At 36.8% G+C, this 15,636-nt stretch overlaps 1 protein-coding gene across 2 annotated transcripts; it reads left to right on the top strand.

The window, feature by feature from the left end:
• The first annotated feature begins 887 nt into the window (after nucleotides 1–887).
• LOC113071628 (transmembrane protein 135-like) lies at nucleotides 888–10,198 on the top strand. Of its 2 annotated transcripts, XM_026244936.1 has the most exons (16): nucleotides 888–1,105; nucleotides 2,404–2,531; nucleotides 2,906–2,998; nucleotides 3,393–3,426; nucleotides 3,637–3,702; nucleotides 5,380–5,426; nucleotides 5,663–5,704; nucleotides 5,851–6,018; nucleotides 6,802–6,871; nucleotides 7,106–7,273; nucleotides 7,433–7,496; nucleotides 7,580–7,656; nucleotides 8,710–8,808; nucleotides 8,936–9,003; nucleotides 9,090–9,267; nucleotides 9,949–10,198. In XM_026244936.1, exons 1-15 carry the CDS (start codon nucleotides 965–967, stop codon nucleotides 9,220–9,222), a joined length of 1,398 nt encoding a protein of 465 aa, XP_026100721.1. In that variant the 5' UTR covers nucleotides 888–964; the 3' UTR covers nucleotides 9,223–9,267; nucleotides 9,949–10,198. The 2 variants fall into 2 exon arrangements, with proteins under 2 accessions (XP_026100721.1, XP_026100720.1); XM_026244935.1 differs by having other exon boundaries at nucleotides 9,090–10,198.
• Nucleotides 10,199–15,636: the final 5,438 nt, after the last annotated feature.

Here is a 15,636-nt window from a genome sequence, read left to right as displayed (position 1 = left end):
CGCAGCACACAATGCAATTATATTTCTTCGAAAGCAGAACCCTCGGCAGAAATCGAGGACAAAATCAGGCTATTCAGCTGTCAATGCACTTCGATCCCATACGCTGTTTTGGGGTGGCAAATCTCATTTTTTTTGCCACCATTCTGGGCACGCCACTGCTTTAAAGTTCTGCCAGGTAAACATTTCAATTAGCGTTCTGTTCTCACATGATGCACTTTTTCTGAGCGCGTACCCCCGAAGCGCGCAGTCAAACAGCGCCAAACTGGATTTTTGTTGGATCAGACCCATCTGCAAGCTATGGAAAAATATGGCAAAACAATCCACTTTTAAGTTTTAATTTATCATCAGAGGGACAGATCATTTCTCAGGGGAGGCAGGGCTTATCCTAGGGGAGGCATTGCCTCCCCCAGCCTCCCCTAGACACGCCCCTGTTTGTAAATTATGAGTGGGTTAGTGTAGGTCGTATTACATAATATAATGATATATTCAATTGTATTTATTACATAGTTTTTTTATTTTATGTCAGGCAGATATATTTGCTAACTTAATATTTTGTATGTTTATCAACAACATCGAATTGTAGCAATGCATGTACAAGGTAATTTACGTTTTGTTTTATGACTTTGGTTTATATTTTTTTTAGAATTATGCATTGAAAGTTTATTAGCTAAATTACAGGGATGCCAGTATGTGTCTGTCTTTATTTGTTAATTCAAGATGAATTTCAAGAGAATGCGCACACTAATAGCAATGCATAGAGGTTAATATCAAATTACAATATAATTAAATTATTTATGATCTATAAATTAATCTATTTACTGTGGAAACAATAACTGTCGGTAACGGCATGGCTGTTAATCCTCCTAAAATCCATTATCTGACCCTCAACGGGAGCGCGCATCAATCGGGAGCGATCCTGCAAGAAACAGCGGACGCGCGCTCCCGCGGTGTGGTGCTGCTAAACATGGCTGCTCTCAGCAAGTCCATACCGCACAGCTGCTATGAGTTAGGACACACTTGGAATCCCTCATGTACGTTCTCCACCCTGCAGGTGACAGCCGGCGCCCTGGAGGTCTCCTTCAAGATATATGCTCCTCTGTATCTGGTGAGTGTCTCAGCGCGGATCTATCCGTTTATTTAGCAGGGCAAGGACGCCGTTAGCCTGGCAGCTACATCGGAGTCCTGCAGGACGATGCAAGGGCCCGTGATAGTTGACAAGTTATTTAGAGAGAAAATAAGTAAAAAAAACACACAGAGACGTGGGTCTCAACCCGTCGTGTTTTACATTTTCTAGCATTCAAAGTAAAAACAAAATGTCGTTAGACTGATGACACGGTCACCAAACCGACAGAGAGATGCTGGTAATAATAGTCTTGAAACTGTCAAATGACATTTAATTTTGCTTTTTGTTTCGTTCTTTTGAATAATGGTGTGAATTAAAGTTATGCGTGTCGCACTTAATTTGATGATAAACTGCCTGGTTTGTCTAGTAGATTTGCACAGTCATTCTCATTAAACCGAAACTCTTTACCATAACCGAACCGTAACCGAAGCTTACTAATAGATTTAAAACGAGATGTTTTATTTGACATGTATTTCCACTGGCTCATATTAAAACTACTTGCTAGTAATGTCAGATTCGGGAACATTTTTTTTTTTCAAAATGTATAATATATAATATAATATTTTTATTTATTTATTATTATTATTATTATTATTTTGTATTGGTTTAATTTATTGATATATTGTATAGGCTATTGAAACCTATCCCATTCATAATAATCAAATCTAGAACTGATGAGTGAATTAAGAGTAGAAAATATGAGGTTAACTGATCTTTTGACTGAACATCGATGAGCAGTTATTTGTCATTATATTTTTATATTTTATAGTATAAGTTAAAAAAATGTGTGTGGCATTCTTTTACCAGTTTTTCTCAGAAGAACCAAATTTAACTGTGCACTGTTTTTAAGGACAGTAAAGGCTCATGGACTCAAACCATGGACTGTTGTTGTTAATCTTGTATTTATTTGCCTGTGATGACTTGTGTATGACTGGCTGTCAGTCTATATAGATCTGACAGAGGGATCATCATTGTGTCCAATTTGGATGTGTGTCATTTACAAAACTGCAGTTCAAAGTTGTGCAACACCTGAAATGTTTTGTTGTAGAATTGGCCTCTGATATAGTTTCGCAGAAACTACGGCTCAGTCTGTCATTAGACAGTAGGTCAGCGGTCAGTGGGTGACAAACCATAGACTCCTACTTAAGGAAACCTATCTGTTGCGTGAGTTACAGCCAATGTCATTTTCTAACACCAAGAAAAAACGAATGCACCGAGAGCTTGAGTAAAGTCTGAAATGGATCTCCCTAACATGCAATTGATATTTTTCTGAGTTCCAGATTGCAGCCATTTTAAGGAGAAGGAAAAAAGATTATTACAAGAAAAGGCTGCTTCCCGAGATCCTGCAATCCACGTCTTTCCTGACCGCAAATGGAGGCCTCTACATTGCGTTTTTCTGCATTCTCCGGTAATTTGAACAAAATTCTGCCAACAAGCATTTCTTGGAAACATCACCCCACGTGTGCAGCCGTCCGACCACGAGCAACCTTTGAATCCCTGTCCTTATCAGCCGTTTAAAGTCTACGTACATATCTGTCCAAATAGGATTGTAAAGACCTTTGACACATCAAATACATTATGCACAGGGATTTATGAATGGCGTTCTGCATGACTGGTCCACTCACCTAATTTGTGAATGAATTATTAGGATTATGGATTATTTTATTCCCTTCTAAATGAGAGACATATTCAGCCGTGATATTGTCCTCGGTTGAAAGCATGTCCATTAGCTTATGATTATAAATGACCAGCTAATCTTTCCATTGTTCACTTTTTAATCAGGAAGCTGTTGGGACGTTTCTACTCCTGGTCAGCTGGGTTTGGGGCGGCACTGCCAGCCTCATACATCGCCATACTAATAGAGCGGAAAAGCAGGTTAGCCCGGACATTTCATCACTGATTGCCTGTGGCCTTTCTTTTCTATGAATTTTATACAAATTATCCAAAGCTTAAACCAAATTTACACTGAACTTGCATATGGAAATGTACTCTAATGGAAAAGAGTTAAGGCCCATTGACACCAAGAATGAAAATTACAACAATAACTATATTCACGTCCACACCAACAGAAGAAAAACACCAAAAAAAAAAGAAAACGTTCTGAATGTGATTCCAGTTATATTGTTCCTCTGTGTTGTAAACCGAGTTAGAACAGTTGTTTAAATTGCTATTGTTATAGTTTCCGTCCTTGCTGTGATGCTGAACAATTGGGCTAATAGTGCAAAATGATTTAGCAAAACCTCAATTAGTTCTGTCTTTTTTGATTCAGGAGAGGACTCCTAACAATTTACATGGCGAACCTGGTAAGATGATTCAGCATTGCTGCTTTTCAGTTCCGCTGCATTATTTCTTGACAGTTCTTTCACAGTTGCATGGCCGTTTCCTGGCAGTTGGCAACATCACATCTGTTATCTGTCACTTATGTTACTTTTTCTGGAAAGCTGTGATCAGAACTGTTTATTTCAAGGAGACCTCGGGTGATTTTAAACTGAAGTGTTCTGTGTCATTTCCAGGCGACGGAGACGATTTTCCGGATGGCTGTCACAAGGGGTCTTTTTAAGCCTATGAAACACGGAGAGGTACGTTACAGTTCATGCTTGGGGTTAGTAAGGTTTTTTTCTTTTATCCAGCAAGGAGGCATTAAATTGATCATAAATAGCAATAAAGACATTTATAATGTTAAAAAAAAAAAAATGCTAAATAAATGCTCTTCTATTGAAATTCTCATCGAAGAATCATGGTTTCAAAATATTGCAGAGAGTAAAAAATAAATGCAGATTTTTTTTTTGTGCATAAGAAACTTTCGAAAACAAAATCAAAAATACTAAGCCCAAACTAATGTTATTACATCATGCACTGAGATCATTTAGTGTTAATGATGCAGTCCCACTTTACATATTTGCAAAAGCATCATTACTTTGAACCAGGGCTTGAAAATGAAGAAAAAAAATTCAATTGGTTTGCTCCTGTTCCTGTTCCTGCGTTCCTTTGATATTATTACTGTTCCGAAACTTGTTTCGGATGGAAGAAATATATATATATATTCTTTATTCTTCGCCTATAATTTGCCTATTAATAATAAAGTACAGTGTTTTCTTGACTCAAAAAGAAAAGGAAAAAATAGAGATCTAAAGTGAGCCAATAACCCGCTGCGCTTAGTCACAGCCAATACAACACCATCTTTTTTAGATTTTGCCCAAATGTAAGATACAAAAAAAATCTATCAACACTTTAAAGACATCAAAGTATTTTGAAGATATTTAAAAATGTTTGGTTCATTGTAAAAAAAAACAAACATACAAAAAAAAAAACCCTTGTATAAGATTGCGTTTTGAGGGTAATTCACATTTATTAGTCCTATTACTTTTTGAAATAATAAAGGCTAAAATGCCTATAGTCTGAAGCAAAATGTTAACAAACATTATAAAAACAGTTATTAGTTTATCTCCAAAATAAATCCTCTAAAGTTTAGGCTATAAACACGTCAGTCCAAAAACAAATTAATTTAAGCTGAAGCTGATGCCTACCTCTCTCATTCAGCACGAAACCAAATGTTTCCATGTTCCCGACATATCTGGATGCTAAAATATCATTTATTATATAGTGTTTGTACTTTCATCGACATAAAACATCATCCTTCACATCAGCTTTATCAGCACAATGAGGCACGGTCACGTTGAACGCAGCATTTTGTACAACGGAGCAGTGTAACTTTATTTGTTTCTTTAACCGTAATTTAGCACTTTTTAATTATTTTTTTCGTTTCGTTAATCTGTTAATATGATTGAAGTGAAATATATTTAGTATATATGCCTAGATTTATTTTTATGTAATCCTATAGTTTTTCTGTTTTGTCCATTCACAGAAGCGCTGCAGGTGTGTGATCAGTTGAATTCATTTCACATATCCTCAGATAAACTCTAAGAGTGGTGCATTGCCATTGTGACTTAGCTATGATGAGATCACAGATGAGCAGACATTTCACTCGTTGGCTTCAGCGTCACATTTGCATAGGATCTACTACTGGAATTCGTGATTGGTTGAAAGGAAATTTCAAATATTAAATTGAACGATAAAATAACGTTATTAACCGGTTAATGGCCATTTCAAATTTTCGATACTGTTCTGAACTATACAATAATGGTTCTGTTCCTTTTAAAAATTTCATTCGTTTCCCTGCTTTGAACTAAGCTTGACCTGATCATAAAGTTTCATGTGATGTCTGTCTCATAATTTCCACTTTTTTTTTGTTCCAGGTTCTTCTCTTCTGCTTGACTGCATCTCTCTTCATGTTTTTCTTCAGGTCAGTTTGTCAGGTTACTGCCTCTCAATCCTGGTCCCGGACGCCAGTCATGGTTATCTTTTTATTTCTTCAACGCATCAATTACTCATTAGTAGAGGCTCCTCCAAGACTTGCTGAGGTCCTCCAGGAGCAGGATTGAGATGGACAGGAACACTCTTCAGAACAAATAAAAACCTAGTTGCTCAATTACAAACACTGACCCTTTTAAACTTTCCAATTTCTGGTTTTGTCTTCAGATGTAAAGATGGACTGAATGGCTTTGCATTCTCTGCCTTAAAGTAAGTTTTATTTATCGATTTACATGGCTTTCCGTAGTTCTTAAATTCCCAAGGATTTGTCATTAAGGCCCTAGGAAACACTCTGTTCAGAGCGTAATCAGCTCGTGTCAGACTGTTAAAGGAGATTATGTGTCTGGCTGCTGCAGATTTATAGTTGGCAAGGAGGAGATCCCAACACACCCTTGTGTGGCTGAGCAGACGCATGGCCAGGGTTCGGAGAGAGACATGCAGCCACCGGATGAGAGACCGGAGCACACGCCTGCCTCCAGGAGGAGCTGCATCAGAGCGTTTACCCGCAAACTCCTAGACTCCATGTGAGTGAGACAAATATAGCCAAATATATAAGACTATTGTATTTGTGATAGTAAATTGTATTCTATCCATAACCATATTTTTAGGGCTTTCTAAGTATGAAAAAATAATAATAATTGTAACTTAATTTTTATTAAATGTGAGATCAATGTTATTTTACACTGTAATAAAATGTAAATCCAAATCTCCACATATATTATTTGGGAGGAAATTATATATAAGCTACACAACACTTATTCAAAAGTTTAATACAAGTTTAGGTCGATTTTTGAAAGTAAAAACAGTAATATTGTGACTTATTACTAACATTTTAAATATGTTTTTTTCTATTTTATTACATTTTGAAATGTAATTATTTCTATGATGGCAAAGATGAATTTTCAGCATCATAACTCCACTCCTGCAGTGTCTTTCAGAAATCCTTCTAATATGCTGATTTGGTGCTCAAGAAGCATTTCTTATTATCAGTGTTAACAACTATTGAAACAGTGGTACATTTGGATTAATAGCGTTTTATTCAAAATAGAAATCATTTGGCATATTATAAATCTCTTTAATGTCACTTTAGTTTAAATGTAATCTATTTAAAGTTTTCTTGCTACGTAAAGTGTTAATTTATTTAATTGTGACCCCTAATGTATATAATAACAATAGTGGGTAAAAATAGTGTCCGAGTTGCATTTGACACTTGGAGTTAATGTACGGTCCGGTTTCATTTTCATGCATGAATGTTCCCCTGCTTCATAACACATTGTCTGTATTCATTATGTGTGTGTCCCCTTTAGATGCAAACATGGACCCAGGCATAGATGTTGCAAACACTATCAAGACAACTGCATCTCCTACTGTGTTAAAGTAAGAGTCTGAGACCTCCTAACCTGCCGTCTCTCAAACCCCTCATCTGTCAGTTCTGAGCGTTTGTGTTTGAACGGGTCAGAGACAGTATGAGAGTGCAAACATGTGTTGCGTTTATCTGGGTCAAAGGCTCTGTTGATATAGCAGTGCCCTTTGCTCACTAACCGACAGTTGATGTGAAGCTGTGAGATGTTTTCTGCAGAGCAGTTTCTGAGATGCTTTGTGTTTTTGAAGGGTTTCATCCGAATGTTCAGCGTGGGTTACCTCATTCAGTGCTGTTTGAAGGTTCCATCAGCGTTCAGACAGGCTTTTACAAAACCCTCTCGACTGCTCTGGGTGCTCTACAACAAAGAGAACTTCCAGCTTGGGGCTTTCCTGGGATCTTTTGTCAGTATATACAAGGTACTTCATCTCCGCTAAGATCCGGCGCTGGTTTTTCCTATGAGATGGCAAGTTCCTCTGCAGCTTTTAGGGGGATTTGTATTCTTCACCTTTCTCAGTAAAATTTTTTTTTCAGTTGTGAAATTTGTCTTTCTCTATCTCCCTTCCATTTGTTAAAAGGGCACAAGCTGTTTACTGAGATGGGTGCGTAACCTGGATGACGAGCTCCATGCTCTCATAGCAGGTAAAGAGTGTTTCGAACTCTTTTTCCCTTTGCACAGCCATTAGATGTTCTCAGCTCACCGTTTTTTACGTTTATCTTTTCAGGTTTTCTTGCTGGCATCTCGATGTTCTTTTACAAGAGCACCTCCATCTCCATGTACCTCTTCTCCAAACTGGTGGAGGTAATGATTCTCTTCATTCAATAACACTAGACATGTGAAGGAGCATTACTGACCAAAACGAGGATTTGTAAAGAAAAATGTCGGAGGATTTCAATATAAGCCAAGAGAAGACTGGTTTTCCTTTGCTAAACAGAGGAAACTTTACTTCCTTTGAGCCTCTGAACAAAACTTGGTTCTCACGAGACTAGCAAATTCTCTCTCGTTCGCTGCTATTATAAAGCTCAAGACATTTTTTAATATAACTCCAAAATGTATTAGTCTGAAAGAAGAAAGCCGTATAAACCTAGGATGGCTTGAGTGTGAGTAAATCATGGGCTAATTTTTCATTTTTGGGTGATGTGTCCCTTTTAAATATGATTTACTAACAAATGAAAACACACATTGACATTTTATAAACAGGTTTAATCCTTTATTAGTATTGAAGCTGTATTTTGACTACCTCTATATATTAGTTACTTTAAATATATATTATGTGATCATAAAAGCCTTATATTAAAAGCCATATTAAATATGATTCGTAAATATGCATGGGGGGAAAACATTTTCATACTTGTATTAAGGTTCAATAAATATTCTGATTTCAAAAAGATTTTCTATATGGGTTGCAATAAAAAAAAAAAAAAAAAAAAGGTATACATAATACCGTATTTTCCGGACTGTAAGTCACACTTTTTTTCATAGTTTGGCTGGTCCTGCGACTTATAGTCAGGTGCGGCTTATCAAAATTTATTTGACATGAACCAAGAGAAATTAACCAAGAGAAAACATTACCGTCTCCAGCCCCGAGAGGGCGCTCTATGCTGCTCAGTGCTCCTGTAGTCAACACTGAAGACAAGGAGCGCCCTCTCATGGCTGTAGACGGTAATGTTTTCTCTTGGTTCTTGGTTCTAAATAAATGCGACTTATAGTCCAGTGCGACTTATATATGTTTATTTCCTCGTCATGACGTATTTTTGGACTAATGCGACTTATGCTCAGGAGCGACTTATAGTCCGAAAAATACGGTATATGTGTATGTATAGTCTACTAATAATCTGTTGACTGTCTTTTTAGACAATGTATTTCAAAGGGATCGAGGCAGGCAGGTTTCCGTACTTCCCTCACGCTGACACCGTAATCTATGCCATCTCCACTGCCATCTGTTTTCAAGCGGTAAGTTTAAAATGTTTGTAAAATCTCCCAAACTAAAAGCATATTCTGCATACCAAGGACACTTTTACACCAAGGGAAAAAGTACAACGAATGATTTTGTTTCATATGTCCTGGGTGGATTTCTCAGGCGGTTATGGAAGTGCAAAATCTGAGACCATCGTACTGGAAGTTTCTACTGCGGTTGACGAAGGGCAGGTGTGTATTAATGGAAAATATGAATGAGAATTCTCATTATGCATATGAATTCTTGAACACATCAAGCTATTGATTTCTCTGTCCAGGTTTGCTCTGATGAACAGAAAAGTCCTTGATGTTTTTGGGTCCGAGGCTTCCAAACACTTTGGGGACTTCACACCTAAACTTGACCCCAGATACGTGCTGTGTCCCATCGACATGGACGTGCAGCTGGGCTGACAGGCCGTGCGAAATATCTTCCCATTGACCAACAATGACACAAAGGCACGGAAAGCTGTTGCACATGATCTCTCTCTTATATTCTCTCGCCCTGGCGCTCATGTCATTAAATGTGAAGTGAAAGTGTGAAGGAAGTTATACGTTTATGTTGATCTGAAACATTTTGCAATGTAATTACCACAGGTAAAATGTGAGCTCTATGTACTGTACACACACTATCACCATCGGTTTGTCTGAAGATGATCTGTAGTTTATGGATAATGATTGCTTATTGGATTTTCAAGGACAGAATGACATAGCAGGAATGCGTTCACACTAACTCAGCAATTCCTGGACTGCTTGGGATCTGACCTGAGACCTCTTTTTCATAGTCTGCAGCATTAACTAATTGGCTTATAAAATGTGTAAATGCAACGTTTTCATGTAGGAAAGTACAAAGACAGTTGGGCATCTCAGAATGTTACGCTGGATTATTTTTGGTCACTGTCATTTTAAATCCTACCAAAAAGGATCAAATCAATAATTAACTGTATGCCATAGTCAGGATATGCGGGTTAAGCCATGTAAAAAGACCTTCCTGACATCAGGGTTGTGTACGATCTCTTCCTTGTCTTTAGTGTGTTCTGCGTTCTTGTTCAGATAGGAATATATTGAGAGCTTCTCATAAGTTTTTATGGAAAGTTATTAGTACAGAATTTAACATTTTATTACCCACATTTCTTGCAGATTTAATAGTCACAGATGTTCTTTGAGGAGAGAAAAGCTGATTAAACTCATCTTAATGGACTTTCAGAAGGAGAGCTTCTTTTTTGTTGTTGTTTTTTAATTAGCAATAATAATTTAAAGTAAAATCTGACAATATAATCGAAGTGTTGCTGTGTATTTGAAATTTAATTTATGTAAAAAGAAAGAAACCCTTATGTCTTAGATGTTTGTATAAAAGCAAAAGCTTTAGATTAAATAAATTCCAATGAAATAAGGTTCTAAGTGTGTTTTATTTAATGACAATCTAATTGACTTTTATATATAGATATTTAATTTTTTAATAACACAGTTTTTACAATGGCATTTTCTTGTAAGAACGTTTTACATCTCATCCCTTCTTGATATTGTTTTGGATTGAAGTGATAGTTTGACACAGATGCTATTTAGATGAGTGATGCATTGCGAATGTAAGATTTGTGTAAATGTCCACTGGAGGGCGATGTTATACTTTGATTAAATCGCAGTTCATCCACTACTTCAATCCATCAGTAATCGAAACCGTTTCCAAACAATAAGAGTGCTTATTTCCATGTAAACAGAGCTTAAAATAGCAGTATCTTTACTACTTGTAATACACCTGCATTTACACCAACTTTTGAATGCTTAATACTGAATCTTTGTTTATATGCGTCCAAAAGTACAGACTTTTTAAAACGTACATATAATCGCATCTTAATGTATGACCTGTAACTGTCCACTGAGGAGAGGCTTTACTCGTTGCCCTTCGTGTTCAGTTCGCATGATCTTGACGCAGCTCAAACTTTATGTTGTCCTCTTTCTTTCTCATTGTCTTCGTCAACAGAGAGTAGTGGTGTGAAATGTTTCTCAGACTTCACCTTTCTGTTTCTGTCCAGTCTCCGTCCTTCGGAGAGATATAGACTCGCAGTCCTGAGAGGATCTGCTTAATGTCTGCGTACAAGGGAGTGAACAATGATTCATTCGAACTGGCAGAGAAGTGAAATCTCAGAGCCGCTCCAAAAAAGATACTTGACCTCCAAAGTACATTTATTCGTTTGCCAGGCTTTCAAACTCGCAGTGCATTCAAAGAGCATTTCTTTTTTCTTTCTTTTTTTTTGGAATCGAACCAGTGACCTTGACATTGCTGACGTCATCAGCTGAGTTAGGTATAGTAATAAAATTGCACTCTTTGAGAAATAATTTCCATTTCTGGCTCTAGCTCGAGCTGATGATGGAAAAGGAGTAGAATTAAATGTGAGATCCATTTAAGACTGCCCTTGCCGCGTCTCCAAGGAGAAATATTAATTTGATATCTAATAACTCTTGATGATTACTTTGTTTTTAACCGCAGAAACCGCTGGTGAGGACAGACGTCATCTGAAGGTATATCCAGAAATCTGACAAAATGTCACAGGACTGTTTGTCATTTACACTTCATCATAAAACAGGTTTCCTCACAAGCGTCGTGCTGGATTCATGTCCGGCTTCTGTGAAACCTAAAGCCTGCCATCTTTGATTTGATTGGCCATCTCAGTCAGTTTGACATTGATGAGTGCTGTTAGACCTCTGAGACCTAAACATTTAACTTTTAAAACATTGTCGTAAACAACAAACAAAGAGCATCATTATCAAAAATTATAAGCTACAGTTTGGTCTAGTGATTGAGGACTCATCCCCTAAATGTCTTTTGTGGTCTAATTTCATCTAATGGTAAAACCGTCTTTAACTGTGCCAGTATTTTTACTATGACCTTCAGCTTATTTCACATGGTAGATGTAGCAAACTTTCTCTTGATCCACATCCTTCATGCTGAGATTTCCCACAGGGCCTTTTAAAAATAACCGGTTGATCTAGAAGTTTCGGCGAGCACTTTTCAGGTGCTGGCCAATCAATCATTTTCAGCTGTCTCCATGGCAACTGAATCTCATCAAACCGTGTGAAGTACCTCCGAGGATGAGAGTGTGCATTTATTGGAAATCATACTGTACGTGCAGCAGCTGAGCACTACTACAAAATGTGTAGAAGCTGCAGCGTTTCAGCTTACAAGGTTACTAGGAGGGCTGCAAACTCTCTTTGTCTCAGTTCCCGTGCTGTCTCTCTTCTTCACACTTGTCTGGGAACTGGTCCAGACGAATCGAACCCAGGTGCAATGTCAAGCTGTCATGTTTGTTAGAAACCGGCGAGAGGTGTATGTGTGTGTGGTTAGCCTCAGATGCACACCTAATCATGGCATGTCCTTTCTTGCCTCTGCCTCCAGGTTGTCAGGATCCGTGGCAGAATGAGGCCACACAAACGCTCTGATCAAAGTGATACCCTTATGTCTGCTTACTACTTTCTGTATTGATGTCGGTGAAGTTGTCGCTTGACTTTGGATTGATTCGGCTTGAGAATATTTCACCCGCTGTTACTGTCGCAGAAATCCGTGTTGAGTGGGCTGGCTGACCTGCAAGGATTTTAATATATGGACCGCCGCACAAAATCTATAATAAAATCTAATCTACTTGAGCCTATTTGAACACATTTATTACATGAGACCCGAGATGTTAATGAGTCTGGAAGGTATCGAGTGAGGAATACTCCAGGCAGACTGTTGAGAAGATTAATACAACTCGCCACATTCATTAACTTATAATCCCTCGCTCATCTAATGTCTGTTTTTTGAAAAAAGTAATGGAACTTTTTGCATTGCAGCTTATTTGATTTTAAAATCACAAACGGGGGAAAGCCAATGTTATTATACTTATACAGTGGCCCCTAGAAGTATTTGGACATTAATATCTCTAATATATATTTATATATATAATTTAAAATAACTAATCCAAATGACATTTACTTTAAACAAAGCAAAAATCTGCTAAGAGACAGCAGAGAGTGAAAGCAACAGGAATAAAAAACAAAAATATCGCAGACAATTATGCCCGTTCACACAGAAAGCATTATTTAATTTCTGTTATGCTGCTTTTCCATTGTTTTTCGGTGGAAACGTGCCAGATGATGGGTGTTTAAGTTAAAAGTTGTTCAACTTTTAAAATGTATCTCAAGAGCTTGTTTTTTTATCTATTACACAAGTCTGTGTCTCACATTTTTAAACATAAAAACGTTCTGCTCTAAATCTCAAAACAGCAACTTGTTCAGTAAAGGGAGTCTGCTAGAGTCAGTACCTGAAGGCAAGAAATCAGTCACACTCTAAAGTAAGCGATTTTTGTCCACTTCAAATATTTGTTCAAAAACAAATTCTTGATTTGTTCCCAATTCTGTTTTCCTGCTGCCATGGAATAAAAAAAGCTTAATAATGATTTTTAAACTCACAATTGTTCAAGGAATTGATAGTTTAAAGCTCATAATCTTGAGTTTTTTTTTTTTTTTTTTTTACCATTTTCCAATTTAAAAAACACTTTTAGTTTTAGTATCTCTTATGAGACTGAAAATGTTTGGCTTTTGATTCGTTCACAATATTTTTCTCATAAAGTGAAAAAGTTTACAGTTTACAATCACTTGCTCACCTCATCACTACTAAGTGTAGCTCGTTTATCTCAGAGACTTCCAAATTCATTCTTTCTCTCTTTTAATTACACTCTTTTCCTATTAGATATGTCTGGAGGGCAAGGCCCAAGAGTGCCGAACAGAACAGAACGGGACACACAATGTCCTCTCTCATTCTGTCTAATGTTCTGTCTAATTAGGAAAGAGATGATTACTACACCTCTGTTCTATATGCAGAATCCACTAAACCTAAACTGCAGACAGTTCTGGTTTCTCTCATAATCATTTGGATGCACACCGAGTCAAGACATTTTAGCTGTCTTTTGATCCCTCAGCGACCTAAACGGAGTTTAACATTACACATTACTGCTGTATGGATCCCATAAACCTGCAACATAACCATAAAATCTAGGACAGAATGTCACCCCACTGACTTTGTCTGGAGCCGTGGAGTGGTTAAAGAGGCCAAGGCAGACAGGAATGAGCTTATTGGAGCCAGTGAGTCACTAGAGCAGCCAATATAGAGGATTATCTCGGGCCATGACACTGCCCTTGTGTTTTGAGGAAAAAGCTGGTCTTTTCTTGGTCACTTGGGTCTGACTGTCTCACTGTCTCTGTCACAATCAGGTTTTGATTCAAGACCTGGATTTTACACTAGGCATTAAATGGTGGCAACTGTGTAAAAAAATTTTTATCACACAAAATGTAACAAATAATATCCTTACCTTCAAACATTACATTTATTGATATAGGTCCACAAATATGGACCTTTTAATTAACCATGTATTATGTAAAAACAAAGCAAAAGCTATCATAGCCTGCATGTGCAAATCGATGGGATATTTGTTGATGTGGCTTCATTTAAAAAAAATAAAAAATGATTATATATAAAATAAACAATAAATTTTTTTTTTCATTTTGATCTTTTTTTTTTTTTAAATTTCCAGGCAGTGTTATTTTAGTTTTATTAATGCTATAGTATTTATTAATATTTTGAATTGGCTTTTTTTTTTTAATAATGATTTTATTTTGTAAAAATCTACGTAAATATATAACTATGTTTATATTTAGCTTTGATTCATATTTATTTAAATTTTAGTATATTTACTTAAACCTTAATTTCAGTTTTCAACAGTTATTCATTATTTCAATTAGTTGCCAATTTTTATTTAAGTTTTTACACTTTTTATTATATTATATTATATTATATTATATTATATTATATTATATTAAATTTGTAAAAAAAAAAAAATGTAATAATGTTTTATTATTTTTAAAAGACATTCTACCCTTAATCTATTAACTGCATAGCAAACTGGTCTCAGAGCTGCTGTAATTCTCAACAGGCAAGCCTGTATTGGACAGATGTGCTCTCTGAGCTCTGTCGGGGTGTGCAGGCATACTGACAAGTCTGTACTTCATCTAACATTAATCTATATTCTGAGATCTGGCTGCTCTTGATTCACTCTAGGTCCACTGAGAGTCCACTCCGGGGTCTATTTCAAATTTCCCACTTATTGATGGAAGGAGGTGTGTTAGTCTTGCTTAAATAAAATGACAGACCTGTCATTTGAGAAAAGAAAAAAAAAAACAGCACACATTAGAGATCCCTGCAACTTTGAGGTCTGAAAATGATCAATGAGATGCAAAACATGAAGCTTGACAATATGAATGCCTCATTTTGAAACCAAATCTGTCTTTTTTTCTGAACTAACAAAGGATTTTCAATCCTTGAAGTATATATTGAAGGGCTTACCTAATGTCGTTAAATCTCATTCAGGAAACCAGAAGCATGTCACACACATGAGCGATAAAGAATTCAGCATTCAGTCAAGTCCTGTGCTCTGATCGTTTGACTGATGTCATCACACATCCTCCAGCGTGACACTTTAAGTGTTAGCAGCATGTTTTGACTGACATACATTTAGAACTCTGTCAAATGCCTGTCAGCAGACAGGAAATGTGTTCCTGAGAGTTGATTCAATAACACACCTGCATCATGACTCCATCCATTTCCTCCTCATCTTCAAACAGGAAATTAAACTACATCCATTTAAACAATAGGAGTGACTCACCAAACTCACGAGAAGATGGACTCTTTGACACATTTGCAGGTTGTTCAACTAGATTTATAGATTTCCGGTCCATCTCCATTCCATGATGGTCTGTGGGTGGTTGCAATGGTTGCTAAGGTTGCTCTTAGGTTGC

This window comes from Carassius auratus, unplaced genomic scaffold (assembly GCF_003368295.1).
Source record: "Carassius auratus strain Wakin unplaced genomic scaffold, ASM336829v1 scaf_tig00007751, whole genome shotgun sequence".
Lineage (NCBI taxonomy): Eukaryota > Metazoa > Chordata > Actinopteri > Cypriniformes > Cyprinidae > Carassius > Carassius auratus.
Note: the sequence above shows the minus strand (reverse complement) of the source record. Positions and strands in the feature narration are given on the sequence as shown.